General features: G+C 40.2%; 1 protein-coding gene across 1 annotated transcript in view; it reads left to right on the top strand.

Annotated features, from left to right (window-relative positions):
* The window catches only part of TENM1 (teneurin transmembrane protein 1), a 325,742-nt gene extending 314,715 nt beyond the window's left edge, over positions 1-11,027 (top strand). The window contains exons 31-35 of the mRNA XM_035541547.1: positions 1,585-1,881; positions 5,943-6,330; positions 7,003-8,223; positions 8,729-8,871; positions 10,269-11,027. Coding sequence (XP_035397440.1) covers positions 1,585-1,881; positions 5,943-6,330; positions 7,003-8,223; positions 8,729-8,871; positions 10,269-11,027 — 2,808 coding nt within the window. The remainder of the gene's footprint in view (positions 1-1,584; positions 1,882-5,942; positions 6,331-7,002; positions 8,224-8,728; positions 8,872-10,268) is intronic.
* Positions 11,028-14,963: the final 3,936 nt, after the last annotated feature.

The following is a 14,963-nucleotide window of genomic DNA, read 5'->3' as shown; positions in this document are numbered from 1 at the left end:
TTCCTTTCTCCTAGCTGCATACTATGGCAATAATAATAATAGCAATAAGAACATTAAATATGTACATAGACAGTAAATGAATATGAGCCAGGGTATATCTTCTGCTTGCTTCTCAGTTATTTTACCACCAAGAGGGCTGATGGTTTGTTGTTGGTTTTTTTTCAGAAATTGCAATAAGTTTGCAAAGAAATACATTATCATAAACTAATCCATCAGACTGTATACAAGCAAATATAGTTGAGCTGAACATCACATTTTACTTGGGCTCCTTAGCTATCATTAGAGCATAAATTGTAATAGTTACAGCAGTCTACAGGGGTATATAGGTATTTTACAGCTATTGTATATGAACAGTATTAGAGTTAGACATGTATGTATATAAAACCACAGGAATGGTAGTTGAAGAAAGAACACCTGCTTCTTCTAGATTTTCAAATTATTTTGTATCTAAAAACAGAAAGAGGAAAGAAAAAAAAAGTTCTTTCTAATCACAACCACCATATGATCACAGCTTGAATTATTAAACAGGTATTCTTAACCATTTATTTTACTGCTATGCCTCCAGGTCTCAGGAAGGAGCAAGCGCTGTGCTGTGCAGTGCTAACACCTGAACTAACATCATCTCTGCTGTAAGGAATGTATTAATTGGAATAGACTAATACAAGTGATTAGATAAAATGCAGTCCATTAATACAATGAGCACTTTGGGCATTGATCTGAAAATGACAAGTCAGTGAACAATGTTATATGGTTTTCTAAATTATAACTTGGATTTAGATGGAGTTTAAGAGTGACTGCCCAGTGACTGAATGATGAAAGCACTGGATAAACATATTTTGTCTTCAGAAATATGGCTCAGCTTTGAGCTTCATTTCTAATCGAGAATTTTGGACCACAAGCACTAGCAGGTCAAAGCAGTCAGCCTGTTCCCCTGCCAGAGGACACAATAAGGTTAGCAAATGTTGCAGGTCCCAAATGTGCTCCGAGAGCTGCAGCAAGGAGTACAGCTGGCAGCAGGCACTTCTGCCACTGCCTTTCACAAGCTCTGGGAGTAGGCTGCTTTTGGGAAGAAGTGTGAGGACACTGGTGAGTAGGGGTTTGGGGAGCTGCAAGCACAGCTCTTCCCTCTTCAGCATCAGTATGCGACCTAGCATGGGCTATCCCACAGCAGCAGCTGACCTATTGATATTAATGGAGCTTAAGAGAGAGAAGGTGAGTTAGGATTAATTTTGTTAATTTTGGGGTTTAACTACACGTCTTTGGCTGGAATCAAAGTCTGTCTATAGATGAATTTTGAGAAAAAAGAAGAAAAGCTTAGGAAAAGAGGAGTGGCGATGAAAGTTTAGTGTGTGGATATAGAGAGCATCCAGCTATATGATGTAACACTGAACGCAAACAGCATTTTGTTTCTTGGTCTTGTTTCTCATCTGAAAGTTTTTCTATTTTTCTGCCTTTAGTATGCCCTAAATTCTCAATCCTACTGTTAAGCCATTGCACATCTTGATTAGAGCTGACACAGAAATGTTTCTGTCATATGTAATTAAGGTACGTTGTCTTCTTACCTTCCTGTATCTTTGTGTTTAGGCCCACAATAGAAATCTGCTCTCCATTGATTTCGATCATGTAACCAGAACAGGAAAGATTTATGATGATCATCGAAAATTCACTCTTCGGATTATGTATGACCAGACAGGCCGCCCAGTTTTGTGGTCGCCCATCAGCAAATACAATGAGGTCAATATCACTTATTCACACTCTGGATTAGTGACCTATATCCAAAGAGGAACCTGGACTGAGAAAATGGAGTATGATCCAAGTGGGAACATAATTTCCAGAACATGGGCAGATGGCAAAATATGGAGTTACACGTATTTAGAAAAGGTAAGTCATTTTAGAAGTGGATCATTTTACCAAGGCAAGAATATTTGTTCTTTATGCAATTACTAAGAGATACTATATTGTGAGCTATGTTATGATGCTATCTTGTGCAATAGTATATAAGATTTATAGAAAAATGCATGCAATTACAATAACCAGAGAAAAATGTGTCTGGAGGTGCTTAGACCTATAGTCATCACTTCAAACCTGTCATAATTTAATTCTGAAGAAAGTTATTAGCAGCTCAGATCTGTTTAATCGGTAGGTAAAATGACTTCTTTGTCTCACTCCAAGTGCAAGTGAACAAAGGACACTCCCGACTACTGAAAAACGTTTTGCCATTCTGTATAAAGTAGTCAAAGAAATAAGTCATCAAAACGGAACTGTTTCATTCCCAAAAACACACTTCTTTTAAGCCAAAATTATGCACCAGTGAGTGCAAGCTAGCACCTGTTTGGTGCTGTGCTGTAAAAAATGAACTGATCCTTTGAGGAGGCAGATTACTTTAGCATTTATGATGCCCATTTGGGGGAAAAACCATAAAGTAATATGAAATGAGTTATTGCCCTGCTTTTATAGTGACTTCATGTCTAAATTACCTGAGCGTTCTAATTTTCATTCATGTGTGTGGTCATGAAATGACGGCATAAATGCTGTACTGTCTCAGGAACAGCATCTCATTTGTCTGTGCAAGCATCTCATTTGTTATTTCGTCTCTCAAATCCAAAAAGCCAATCTGTATTTTTAAAGCTTCCAGAACTCAGCGTGAAATTATATTCAAACAGTGTCCTTCAAAACTTTTTTTTTTTTTAAATAGCAACATCTGTGACTATCCATTATACCCTGAGTTTGCAGAACATTTTTCTAAACCTGTTAACCACAGGGAAAGGATAGGAGGGGGCAGGTGAGGTAAAACTGATAGGGGGTGTTACACACAAGAAATCCAGTGACTTTGAAGTTAGTTATATATTTAAAAGTTCCAAATGTGTACTTTTAAGATAAACTTTGCTATACTTATTTTGAATGTTTGTAAGCCTGATCCTCAAAACAACTTAAATCTAACCCAGAGAAAAAAAAAAAAAAAGATGCATAAAAATGTGATTCCTTCCTTGTCTGCATGCAGTATGGTTCTTGCACTTGTTAACAAGATTGGCAAACCCTGGAAGCTTCAGAAGTTTGGTTCAGATAAATTTGTCAGGGCTCCTTTTGTCTGTATGCTCTTCTTCAAATTGCAAGTAAACAGGCATTTAGTACAGCTTTCAAATATTTGGGCAACAAGCCTTTTGGAATCTTTTATTTTTTCTTTGGGCCTAATGGACCGTAATTTTGGAAAGATGTATGCTTTTTATCTTTCCAACCACTTTGCTTGCTCATAGCTTATGATGAGCTTATAAATAAAGCCATATGATTTGAACCTGTCATTCTGGAATTCTGCACAAGTGGACAAATCCTGATCTTGTAGGAGCAAATGACAAAAGCCTACTGACTCAGGTAGAGTCAGGCTTGATTTATACTGTAACTTGTCACTAAATTATTGAAAGCCATACACACCGTGGACATAATCTCCCAGCTATTTAATGTTCTTTCCTCACAATTTGTTACTTGTGCCAAAGAAAGATGAATTCACTGTCAAAATTAGACATTGAGATATCATTTTGTGGCCCATTAAAGTCAATAGCTCGTTGTGTTAAGTATGTAATGATTGCTAAATGTTGTCTGAAACCTCATAAGACCCAATAATTCCTTTTATCAAAAAATCAATTATATAGTTCACTTCCAACTCCTAGTTATTTACTTTTCCATTTATTACCACTTGATGAGTTAATTGTATGTCTTCTAAAAGCTCTCCTCCTTCCAGGGTTAGTCCCAGTAAGTTTTCAAGAGCCCTGTGATGGTAGTACTGGAATTAATTCTCACTGATGACATTGGGCTTCTCTTGATTTGGTCGCTCTCCTCTATTAGCTGATGGCATTATAAAACCTGAATACTTCCAGTTTACATCCCAAATCCCGGTCTACCTCCAGACAAACTCGCTGAGCAGCTGTGTGCGTGTGTTGGACAGAAATGACATCTAGTGGCCGTGCCCAGCACTTGCCTGTTTCCAGCAGAGCCCCCAGTTCTTGCCACTGGCTTTGGTGTCATCGCATCAGTCATTACGTGGCTGACCAGGCTTTGGCTGCTCTTATAACATGACAGCTCTTTGGATGTTTTACCAGCTCCCATCTGAAATCCTTTAAAACGATTAGGATCCAATTTGTGCAGATAGTGCAAAAACCTATCGTAATATTGTTAGGATGAATAGGGAATTAATTTTGTTTTCTCTCTATAGTGTCCCTAATAGGCTAGATAGGACAGTAAGTCTCCAACCCTTCTACTGTCTAGCCTTTTACTATCCTGGACAAAAGTGGAAAAGCCACAAAGTGCTGTAAAATGGCACACAGGGGCACTAAAATTATATTAGAGATGTTTCTGATCTTGTTATTCATACTCTGTCAATGGCAGACAGTTTAAAAATAGGCCCGGGAGCAGTATATAGAGAGCAGCGTCACATCAGTGCTAGGAGAGAGTTCAGCCCGTGGTTTACTGCAGGCTGGGGACTGTAGACTGAAGGTGAAGCTAAAATAAACTCCATGTGTGTTAGAAGTGCTTGGCAGACCAGCAGTAAAGCAATCAGAAAAAAGCTTAGTGTCTAGGTCTGTTGGCACACATTGGGATGTGTTGGGGCTCCTGGGCTGGCGTGCAGGTGGTGGGTGCCCATCAGCAAGGGCAGGAGGGCACACACCTTACAGGTCAGGGGGCAAGAGAGGCTGGTCCGGGCTTAGCCTGTCTTCTCTCCTCTGAATGAGCATTCTGGTTATTTGTCAGAGCACAGTGCCTTACAAACAAAGTTGCTTAACACATCACAGGGCTGAGCTCTCAGTATTTTCTTCCCGCAGAGGAGTTTGGAGGTAAAAGTAAAAAATAAAAATAAAATTAAAAAAAAGCCTTTTTCCTGATTTCTTTTTGTTTTGCATGGTGTCTCAGTTTAGAAAAGCCCAACAAATTTGCTTACAGGGCCGTGAGCTCAGAACTGCTCAGGATGTACTCTCCATTTGAGCTCAGGCACTGGGGTAAGGATGCACAGCACTCTGAAACATCCAGGCCACTCACCAGGTCTGCAGGAAAGCCACAAAGCTCTCCCATACATTTTCACTCTGTGCTCTCATTATGCTTGCTTCAACAGTGACTGTTCACCAGCAGGGTTGTATGCTGCATGCTGTGACCTTGCACGGGAGTGGTGGAGAGGTTTACAGAACCCAAACAGAAACGTTTGCAAAGAAAAATATCTGCCATGCTTACATACTCATCTGCCAAAAAAAAAAAAAAAAAAAAAGGAAAGAAAAACATATTTCATTGACCAGCCACAATTAACCAACCCAGGGCAAAATATCAAGTACCTGTGTAGAAATTTTATTCTTTTTAAACATTCAAAAACAGAGAGAGAAGTAGTCACACCAAAGAACCTGCAGACCATTTTCATCCGTCTGTAAGCATAGGGATACTGGGGCCTCTGGGGTGGTGTACATTTCATAGAAGACATACAGAAGAAGGGGTAGGTCTGTGCTAGAGCTATGCAGAATACCAATAAAAGCTAAACACCATGTACACACCACTGAATGGTTCGCCTTTCCACCTCCTGTAGAAACATCTGTTGGTACAGATGCTCTACCTGTGATTGAAGAAGAGGTTCCTTCTGTTTTAGCTTCCTGGGAGGATGACCTAAATATTTCAAAGCAACATGGCAAGTCAGCATGAGGCTGAAATGGCACTGAGAGCCACATCTGCCTTCCAGTTTGGGGGTCCTTACCTCTAGCCTTATTATCATTCTCCTTCTGCTTTATGCCACCTTGCTGGCCAGGTCTGCTGAAGCTGAAAGCTTTACCCAGAGCTACACAGACAGTAAGAGCAACCTACAAGAGCGGATGGTTGTTTCAGCATTTCCTTAATCTTCAGGCACTCACCAGATGAATGAATAATAATTTGCTTGATCAGCCACTTACACTGCCCTTCCTGTTTGATTGCAGTCCGTGATGCTCCTGTTGCACAGCCAGCGCCGTTACATCTTCGAGTACGACCAGTCAGACTACCTGCTCTCGGTCACCATGCCTAGCATGGTGCGCCATACCTTGCAGACCATGCTGTCTGTTGGGTACTACCGCAACATCTACACCCCGCCGGACAGCACCGCGGCTTTCATCCAGGATATCACCAGAGACGGACAGCTCCTGCAAACATTGTATCCCGGGACAGGTCGCAGAGTCCTTTACAAGTACACCAAGCAGTCCCGGCTTTCCGAGATCCTTTATGATACTACTCAAGTCACATTTACCTATGAGGAATCTTCTGGGGTTATTAAAACCATACACTTAATGCATGATGGGTTCATCTGTACCATCAGATACAGGCAAACAGGTTTGTGTAACTGTAACTACTTTGCTAAAGTTTTTGGTCCTGATCCTGCACTTACCTGGCATGAAATTCCATTATTTTTATGTCTACAAGTTCTTATTTTTTATGTTTCAATAGAAAAAAATGTGTGTATATGTCTGTGTCTGTGTCCACAGGCATATATAGCTGTCCCATTTGAAATACAGTTTTCTTTCTATTGCTTGGTTTGGAATAGCGCTTACAATGTTTGATTGTTTTTATTCCACTGTGTGGATATTTGCTAAATACTAAATCAAGTTGGTTTATTGTTTATGTTTGCAAGTTTCCCTGTTTATACCATAATGTAACATAAATTCAAAAGGACTATTTATATGAGGAAGGAAATCACCATGTAAAATAAATTCAGTTTAGAATTATCTTGTAAGTAAAAAGGAATCATAATTATGAATAAAATAGCATTCATTTAAACAAATGTTAATAAAATACAAATATTTTGTAGAGCAAATATTAATAAACGTTTGTGAGAGAATAATCTAACATACTCTTAGTTAATGTACTGTCTGAGATGGTCAAGTAGCAATAAGAGAAGGGTATATTTGAGTTCATAGCTTCTCTGTGCTAGTTCTGTAAAGTGTACTATGGACATAATTCATTTCTTTTCTTGCTTTTCCTCTTTCCTCTGTTTCTTGTGGACAGGTCCACTTATCAGTCGACAGATCTTCAGGTTTAGTGAAGAAGGGCTTGTAAATGCCAGATTTGACTACAGCTACAACAATTTCCGTGTCACAAGTATGCAGGCCATGATAAACGAGACGCCTCTGCCCATTGATCTGTACCGTTATGTTGATGTCTCTGGCAGGACAGAACAATTTGGGAAATTCAGTGTGATTAATTATGATTTAAACCAAGTTATAACCACCACTGTGATGAAGCATACCAAAATTTTTAGTGCCAACGGTCAGGTGATCGAAGTACAGTATGAAATTCTCAAGTCTATTGCCTACTGGATGACCATTCAGTATGATAATATGGGTCGTATGGTGATCTGCGATATACGCGTAGGTGTGGATGCCAATATAACAAGATATTTTTACGAGTATGATGCTGATGGTCAACTTCAGACTGTGTCTGTGAATGATAAAACCCAGTGGCGCTACAGCTATGACCTTAACGGCAACATCAACTTGCTGAGCCATGGAAACAGCGCACGCCTCACTCCTCTGAGATATGATCTTAGAGATCGCATTACCAGACTTGGAGAAATTCAATATAAAATGGATGAAGATGGTTTTCTCAGGCAAAGAGGCAATGAGATCTTTGAGTACAACTCTAATGGTCTGTTGAACAAAGCATACAACAAAGTGTCTGGCTGGACTGTGCAGTACTGCTATGATGGTCTTGGAAGACGAGTTGCAAGCAAATCAAGCCTGGGACAACACCTACAGTTCTTTTATGCTGATCTCTCCAACCCAATAAGAGTTACTCACTTGTACAATCATACTAGCTCAGAAATAACATCCCTATATTATGATCTTCAAGGTCATCTCATTGCAATGGAATTAAGCAGTGGGGAAGAATATTATGTTGCTTGTGATAACACTGGAACACCTCTAGCAGTGTTTAGCAGTCGGGGCCAAGTTATAAAAGAAATTCTGTACACGCCATATGGAGAGATCTACCAGGACACTAATCCAGATTTCCAGGTTATCATTGGTTTTCATGGAGGGCTCTATGATTCACTCACTAAATTGGTTCATCTGGGCCAGCGGGACTATGATGTCATTGCTGGTCGGTGGACAACTCCAAACCATCACATATGGAAACACCTGAATGCTGTCCCACAACCATTTAATCTCTACTCATTTGAAAATAACTACCCAGTTGGCAGGATCCAAGATGTCGCTAAGTATACAACAGGTAAAAGTAACACACTTCTTACAAAAATACAGGTTTTGGTCAGATTCTGGTATGGATTTAATACTCCAGAAATCCTTTATATACATCCAAAGTTAGTATTTGGCTCTAGTCTTAGATATATTAAAGTTATTTCTTTGGTAGCTAACAACTTACAGAGCTTCGTCTGTTTTTATACTCTTTTAGTAATCAATAAAATAATTAATAGCTGCATCTGCTTCTTCTCTAGATGCTAAAATTAGGGGAAGAATGGAGGCAGCATAATTCTTTTTTTTTTTCCATTATAAGTAGAAAGTGGGTACACAATCGATTAGAGTATTGCTATGCTTTGTAATCGGATAATTTGTTTTCTGAAATAAATGCTATAACCAGTACTAAAAACATAAATTGATGTGAAATCATTATTTCTGCATAGCTTGAATTTCTGTAGACTACATTCACTTTTTCTAGGATTTACATGTCTCATTGCCTGAATCTTTATTTATTTATTTATTTGTTTATTTTGTAGACATTGGAAGTTGGCTAGAGCTGTTCGGTTTCCAGTTGCACAATGTACTACCTGGGTTCCCAAAACCAGAGATAGAAGCTTTGGGGACAACATATGAACTTCTACAGCTTCAAACAAAAACCCAAGAGTGGGATCCTGGAAAGGTTAGCATAAACTCTGTTCAACTGCTTCTATTTCTGAAGTAAGCAATTTGATTAGAAAATGCTGATTAACAAGGAAACAATGTGACTATTTTCAACATGATAGACAAGGCAAATAATAGTCTAACTAAGCATTATTTACTGGCATCAGATTAGAGTTTTAAAGAGAAGCTTTTAGGAACACAGTGAAGAAACTTCACAGCAAAATGATAAAACATTTGTGCACAAATTGAACTGCAAAAATTTTATGGAATTAAAGAATTAAAACACCAGGTTTTTGTCTTTGATAGCAAAGAAGCCGTAGATAGCAAAGAAGCCAAAATCACCAAGAGTAGAAACAGCTTCACAAGCCTGTTTCTCTGCATAGTCTTTGCAGGAAAACAGAAACCTTGCTGTGGATTTGTGGAGGAGTCTGTAAAACTCAAACCCCAGAGCTTGTTTTCACTAAGACGAGACATGCAGCAGCTCACAGGGTCTAGCAATCAATGTAACTGCAACAGGACCAACTACGGATGTTCTGAGCAGGTGTTCGTGTTTTGCATTTAACCATAAGAGCATCTGTTAACAAAGAACTATAATTTTACAGAGAGAGAGAAAAGATGCCTTCTTCTAATGTAGTCAGGAAAAGGAAGTATAGAGAGTTGTGAGTCACATCAGCAGCATATAGTGCGCTTCTTTTCCCATGCAGAGATGACTGCGCAGTGTGCAGAAGGTTGGGGAGTCAGAGCTGGTTCCAGATTTAGGAGCATGTCCAGGCAAAATTATCACTGAGATATTAAAGGAGCTATTACAAAGACACAGGAAGATTATTGTGATAGGTATAGTGTTAAAAGACAAATAGACAGTTGGAGGGAGATTTTTTTTAGCCACAGTGGAGAGGAAGATGTACAGATCTGATGAACTTCCCTTGTTCCTATTGTTCTAGTGTCTTGAGACCTTCACAGCTTGCTTTCCTTAAAGAATGGGCTATAAAACTGTTACTGCTGTTTTACAGAAGACATAATGAAACACACAGAGACCTAGTGATTTGCCTAGAATCATGTAAGAGTACAGATTTGAATTCAGGTTTCCCCTTGCCTATAAGTTGAAAGACCAGCCATTAGAGTGACAATTCAAGAAGGGGAGGAAGAAAAAAGGAAGGATAAGTGTGAGAACAGCATTTGTGATAAACACGTTTTCCATTTGTTTTCGAGAAACTAAAGAGTCCAAGAGACAGAAAGTGGTACCATAGGTGATTAGAAAGCCTGTGCAAATACCCAGGCTCTGTAGATGCGCAAGATGTTTTGTGAAATAATTGGAGATCCATTTTAAGCAGCTAAGATATTGGTAGGAACTGTGACACACCATGAAGAACTACAAGATTCCTCTCCTGCAAACTTTGTTTGTATTTTCTTTTCCAGACTATCCTTGGTATTCAGTGTGAGCTACAAAAGCAACTCCGAAACTTTATATCCTTGGATCAACTTCCTATGACACCCAGGTATGGTGATGGCAAGTGCTATGAGAGCATGAAGCAACTGAGGTTTGCAGCTATTCCTTCAGTGTTTGGAAAAGGCATCAAATTTGCTATCAAGGATGGTATAGTGACAGCGGACATTATCGGTGTGGCTAACGAGGACAGCCGGCGCATCGCTGCCATCCTCAACAACGCTCACTATCTGGAGAACCTGCACTTCACCATAGAGGGCCGAGACACGCACTACTTCATCAAGCTGGGGTCTCTGGAGGAAGATTTGGCCCTAATTGGCAACACCGGAGGACGACGCATCCTGGAGAACGGCGTCAATGTCACAGTGTCGCAGATGACTTCTGTGATCAATGGGAGGACTAGACGCTTCGCTGACATACAGCTCCAGCACGGTGCGCTGTGCTTTAACGTTCGGTATGGAACAACCGTAGAAGAAGAAAAGAACCATGTCTTAGAGATAGCCAGGCAGAGAGCCGTGGCTCAGGCCTGGACTAAGGAGCAGAGACGGCTACAGGAAGGGGAAGAAGGGATTAGAGCATGGACAGACGGAGAGAAACAGCAGCTTCTAAGCACTGGGCGGGTACAAGGCTACGATGGATATTTTGTTTTGTCGGTGGAGCAGTATCTTGAACTTTCTGACAGTGCCAATAATATTCACTTTATGAGACAGAGTGAAATAGGCAGAAGGTAACAAAGAAAATCTCTGCCTTTGCGTCACCAAAGACTGCCTGTTTTTAAACGTAAAATGGTTTATTGTATTGGTTTTTCTAGATCAGAACTCTGTATATATAAATATAGAGGAAAAAAACATATCCAACTGCCTTTAAATGTGACAGAAGATGGTATTTTAATATTGTTCGTTTAACTCTTTGAGAGATGACAGTGGAGATTTTTAGTTCTTGTGTGGCAGTATTCAAACTTTTCAGAAGCAGAGCTAATAGCTGCATGAGAGCACGAACAGCCCAGGGTGAGAGCACGCATCCAAGCGGGGCAGGTGAGAGCGCAGCGTGCTCTGCCTTCTTCTAAAGAAACACCACTTCTTTTCCGTTGTTGTTGATTTAGTAACTCACCAATTATTTAAAAGGTTACAGAGCCCGATTCTGCAGCCTGTATTTACTGGGTAGTTTTATCCCATTGAGATCTCCCATAGGTTCAAGGGATTGCGTACAAAACCCAGACTGTGTACGGAAACTTTGTGATTGCTCACCAACCCTGCGCATGTCATTTGTCACAGCTGTGATCTAAGGGATTTTCTAACCTGGAAAACCCAACTTTTATTAGACAGTTTGTAAGTATTTTTATGGATACAGAACATAAAGGCTGTACCATATGAGCTTTGCCTTTGCTGGGCCATGGCCACCTCTCATTCAGTCAGTGAAGAACACCACATTGCATCTCCATTCACACGCGGGGGCTTCTCTCCTGGTTCCCTTGGTGTGGGGGTTGTGCTGGAGTCCAGCAACACAGTGGAGCTGCAGATCCTCCTGGCGGAGGGGTGTGGGGTCACACTGCACTGCTGGGATTCAGCCAGGTACCAGAGATGGCCAAAACAGCCCTGAGAGCACTGTAGTCAACAGGGGTCTCCCTCCTGATGTCAGCATGCTCTGGATTGGGCTTCATCTCGGTGCTTTTGGGACAACCTCTGTTATTCAGCTGGGAGGGTCCGCGTGGTGCAGCAATATGCAGCTGTGCAGGATCAGTCCTGCATTGGGCCAGGACTCTTCTTACAGATCATTTGGAAGTTGTAGTGGTGTTGGGTTTAGGCATCATGTTATTTTCATCTCAAATTGATAATCCCGTTGTATTACTCATTTTTCGGAGTCTGAAGAAGATTGGTGGGTTGGGAGTTGATGAACCTAAGTGTGGATAGTACATATGTTGATAAACGTAGAACATTTCGGGGATAACTCTTCACTTTTCAGCTCAATATCTAGAGCACATAGAAAAGCATTATATTGCATGGGCAGAAATTTTTATTTCCCAAGGTATCATGTGCTGCTGGCACAGTTATTTCATAGCAGAGTAGGTGATCCTTCTTTTCGCTTGTCATTTTTAAAAGACCTGATTAGCTTGGGTGGGGGGCGGGCACACGGGAGGGATGGGTAACCAAATTTCCTTTACTGACTTTCCAAGGAAGCTAGAAGTCTTGTTATAGAGCCTGTTTATCCGTAACAGTGATGTTATTGCACATTTCTATCAAAACAGACATAGTAAATATATTGAAACAATTTCTGCTCAGATTTCCTGAAGCCAACAAAGTGCTTTCTTTCTCTCTCCTCCTTTCTTTCCTCTTTTCTTTTTTTTTTTCCTTGTTTTTGGGCAGGTGGAGCAGACTGTACCAAAGTTAGGGATGAGCCTGAACTGGAACCTGAGACCTGGATCCTCCAGGGCTTGGCCTCAGGTCTCAGCCTTGTGCCTCCAGCATCTCTTCCCCGACTCCCTCTGTTCCCCCGGGGAGCCAGAGCAGCTTTGGGGGTGCAGGATGCGGCTGGGCGAGAGCCAGACCCAAAACCACCTTCTGCCCCCAGCCAGGGGGGCCTGCGGACCAAAACCTGCACGTACACACCTTGCTCAGGCTCATCATTAACTATTGTACAGAATTTGGAGCTGATGACATCCAGTTTTGACAGCTCTGATTGCCACAATTTTCCATAAAAATCATGGAGAATTTGAATACCTCCACACCAGCCTAAAAATGGACCTTCAAATCCTTGAGCCTCTAATATGCTTTTAATCAATGGAAGAATAATTTATGAATTGTATATAGAGAGTGCATTCATAAATGTGATGATGTATTTTATCACTGATCCAAGATGTCAAATATTAGAGTCTATTTTACTTATATTTTAAGCAATTATACTTTTTTGCAATTCACTAATGACGTATCATTTTCAAACTGCTTTAAATATCCATTATAAACAAATATTTGAAGCTATTAGATTTACCTTGAACTGTGCATTTCTAGTATGTAATACATATTTAGTTAGCTTGTGCCTTTAGTTTCTTAAAGTTATATTTGTATTATATGCAGGAAATGCACTTTGTATTACCTACAGCTGTGTTTTTTAATACTGCCTTGATTACTGTTGTTCTCATATTATGCCAAAAGGTCAAAGAGTGAAATGTGTTTGTCTCTGAAAGTCAATTTGGCATTTTTCCAGTTCCTGGGTGGACATTTTTGAACAATATTTCTTACAAGAATATGGATGTCTAAAGAATTACATGATATTACGTGGCCCTGTTACAAAAGAAAAAAGGGCTTTCATCATAACAGTGTCAGTAATTTAGGAAGCTAAAAATAATGTTGTGTTGAGATGACAGTGCTAAAGAAATTATATTGATAAACGAGCACTGGAGACTGAAGTTGTAGCTCCACGTGGGCCAGCCAGCAGTGAGTTGTGAGAACTGTAACTATAGCAAACAGCTTTGGACCATCTTGTTCATGAACAACCTCAGATGGAGGCAGGCAATATTTCAGTCTCCATTTTCTTTTTCGAGTAGTTAGAATAATTTCTGTGTTGTTGTTTTGTAGTTTCCCTTTTTTGTTGTTTTCCTTTTTTGTTTGCATTTTTTATTATTATTATTTTGCTCTATAGCCTAGAGACCCAAGTGAGAAAAAGCAAAAAAGAAAAATAATGGCATGCAAATTTGTATTGTTCTTTAGATCAGATAATTTGATGCTAGCATTCTGCACTGCAAACAAGGTTCTGAAAGTGGAAAAAAATAAAATAATGAAACGAAATAAATAAAATTAAATTAAATTAAAATAATAAAATAACCACTATTGCACACTATCCTGTAGCAAAGTACCTACCATGAGAAATACATGCTATATTTTTTATGACAGCCAAACTGTGTGTACAAGTAATGTTTCCTTTGCTTTCATATTTATTTAGCAAGTCTATAACATTTCAAAGGTATAAATATATATATAGATATATATGTAGAGCATAGCCAAATAACTGTATATGAACTGGTCAATGTGCAACTGGGTATACCCATTCTAGCCGTTTAGTTTGGGCTCCTCAAGGTCCTCTCAGTGGCGGCTGCTCTCTGCCCTGCAGTCCCACCCTGTCTCGGGTGGTTGGTGGTGTTGGAAGCCAAGGCACAGATCCCGAGGCGAAAAGCATTTAGGCAAAGGAGCCGCTATTTCAGCGGAAGGAAAACAAGATGGGCAGAGTCCTGTCGAGGCATTAGTTTGCTCTGGGGAGCTGCCCAAGGCAGTGGTGCTCGGCTCAGGCTGCCGCAGCCGGCCGTAAGGGTTTCCCCAGCAAATGCTGACTGTTACTCAAACCTGTCCTTGACACAAACCATTACCAGGTCAGACGCGTCCCAACCGTAAGGAGAATCGCTTCTCAGCAGAAACGGGGAACGGTGGCGTCCGACGCATGTGGATGTGTCCGGGCATTCATCGCCTGCCATTCTTTGTCTAAGGAAACGTGTTCGACAGTTACTGGTTTTTCCTTAGATCTCATGGTGGACTTTAGCCTTTTAATAAATGTTAGTATATCAGATAGTGTCCTTGACAGTATTTTACTTGTATGAACCATGATAACACATTAAAGTCTTCATATTCTTCAGGCAGAAGTGTCAATAAAAGAGAAAGAGAAGCATAGCATACGATATA

The sequence above is a fragment of the Cygnus atratus genome, chromosome 13, assembly GCF_013377495.2.
Source record: "Cygnus atratus isolate AKBS03 ecotype Queensland, Australia chromosome 13, CAtr_DNAZoo_HiC_assembly, whole genome shotgun sequence".
Classification (NCBI taxonomy): domain Eukaryota; kingdom Metazoa; phylum Chordata; class Aves; order Anseriformes; family Anatidae; genus Cygnus; species Cygnus atratus.
Note: the sequence above shows the minus strand (reverse complement) of the source record. Positions and strands in the feature narration are given on the sequence as shown.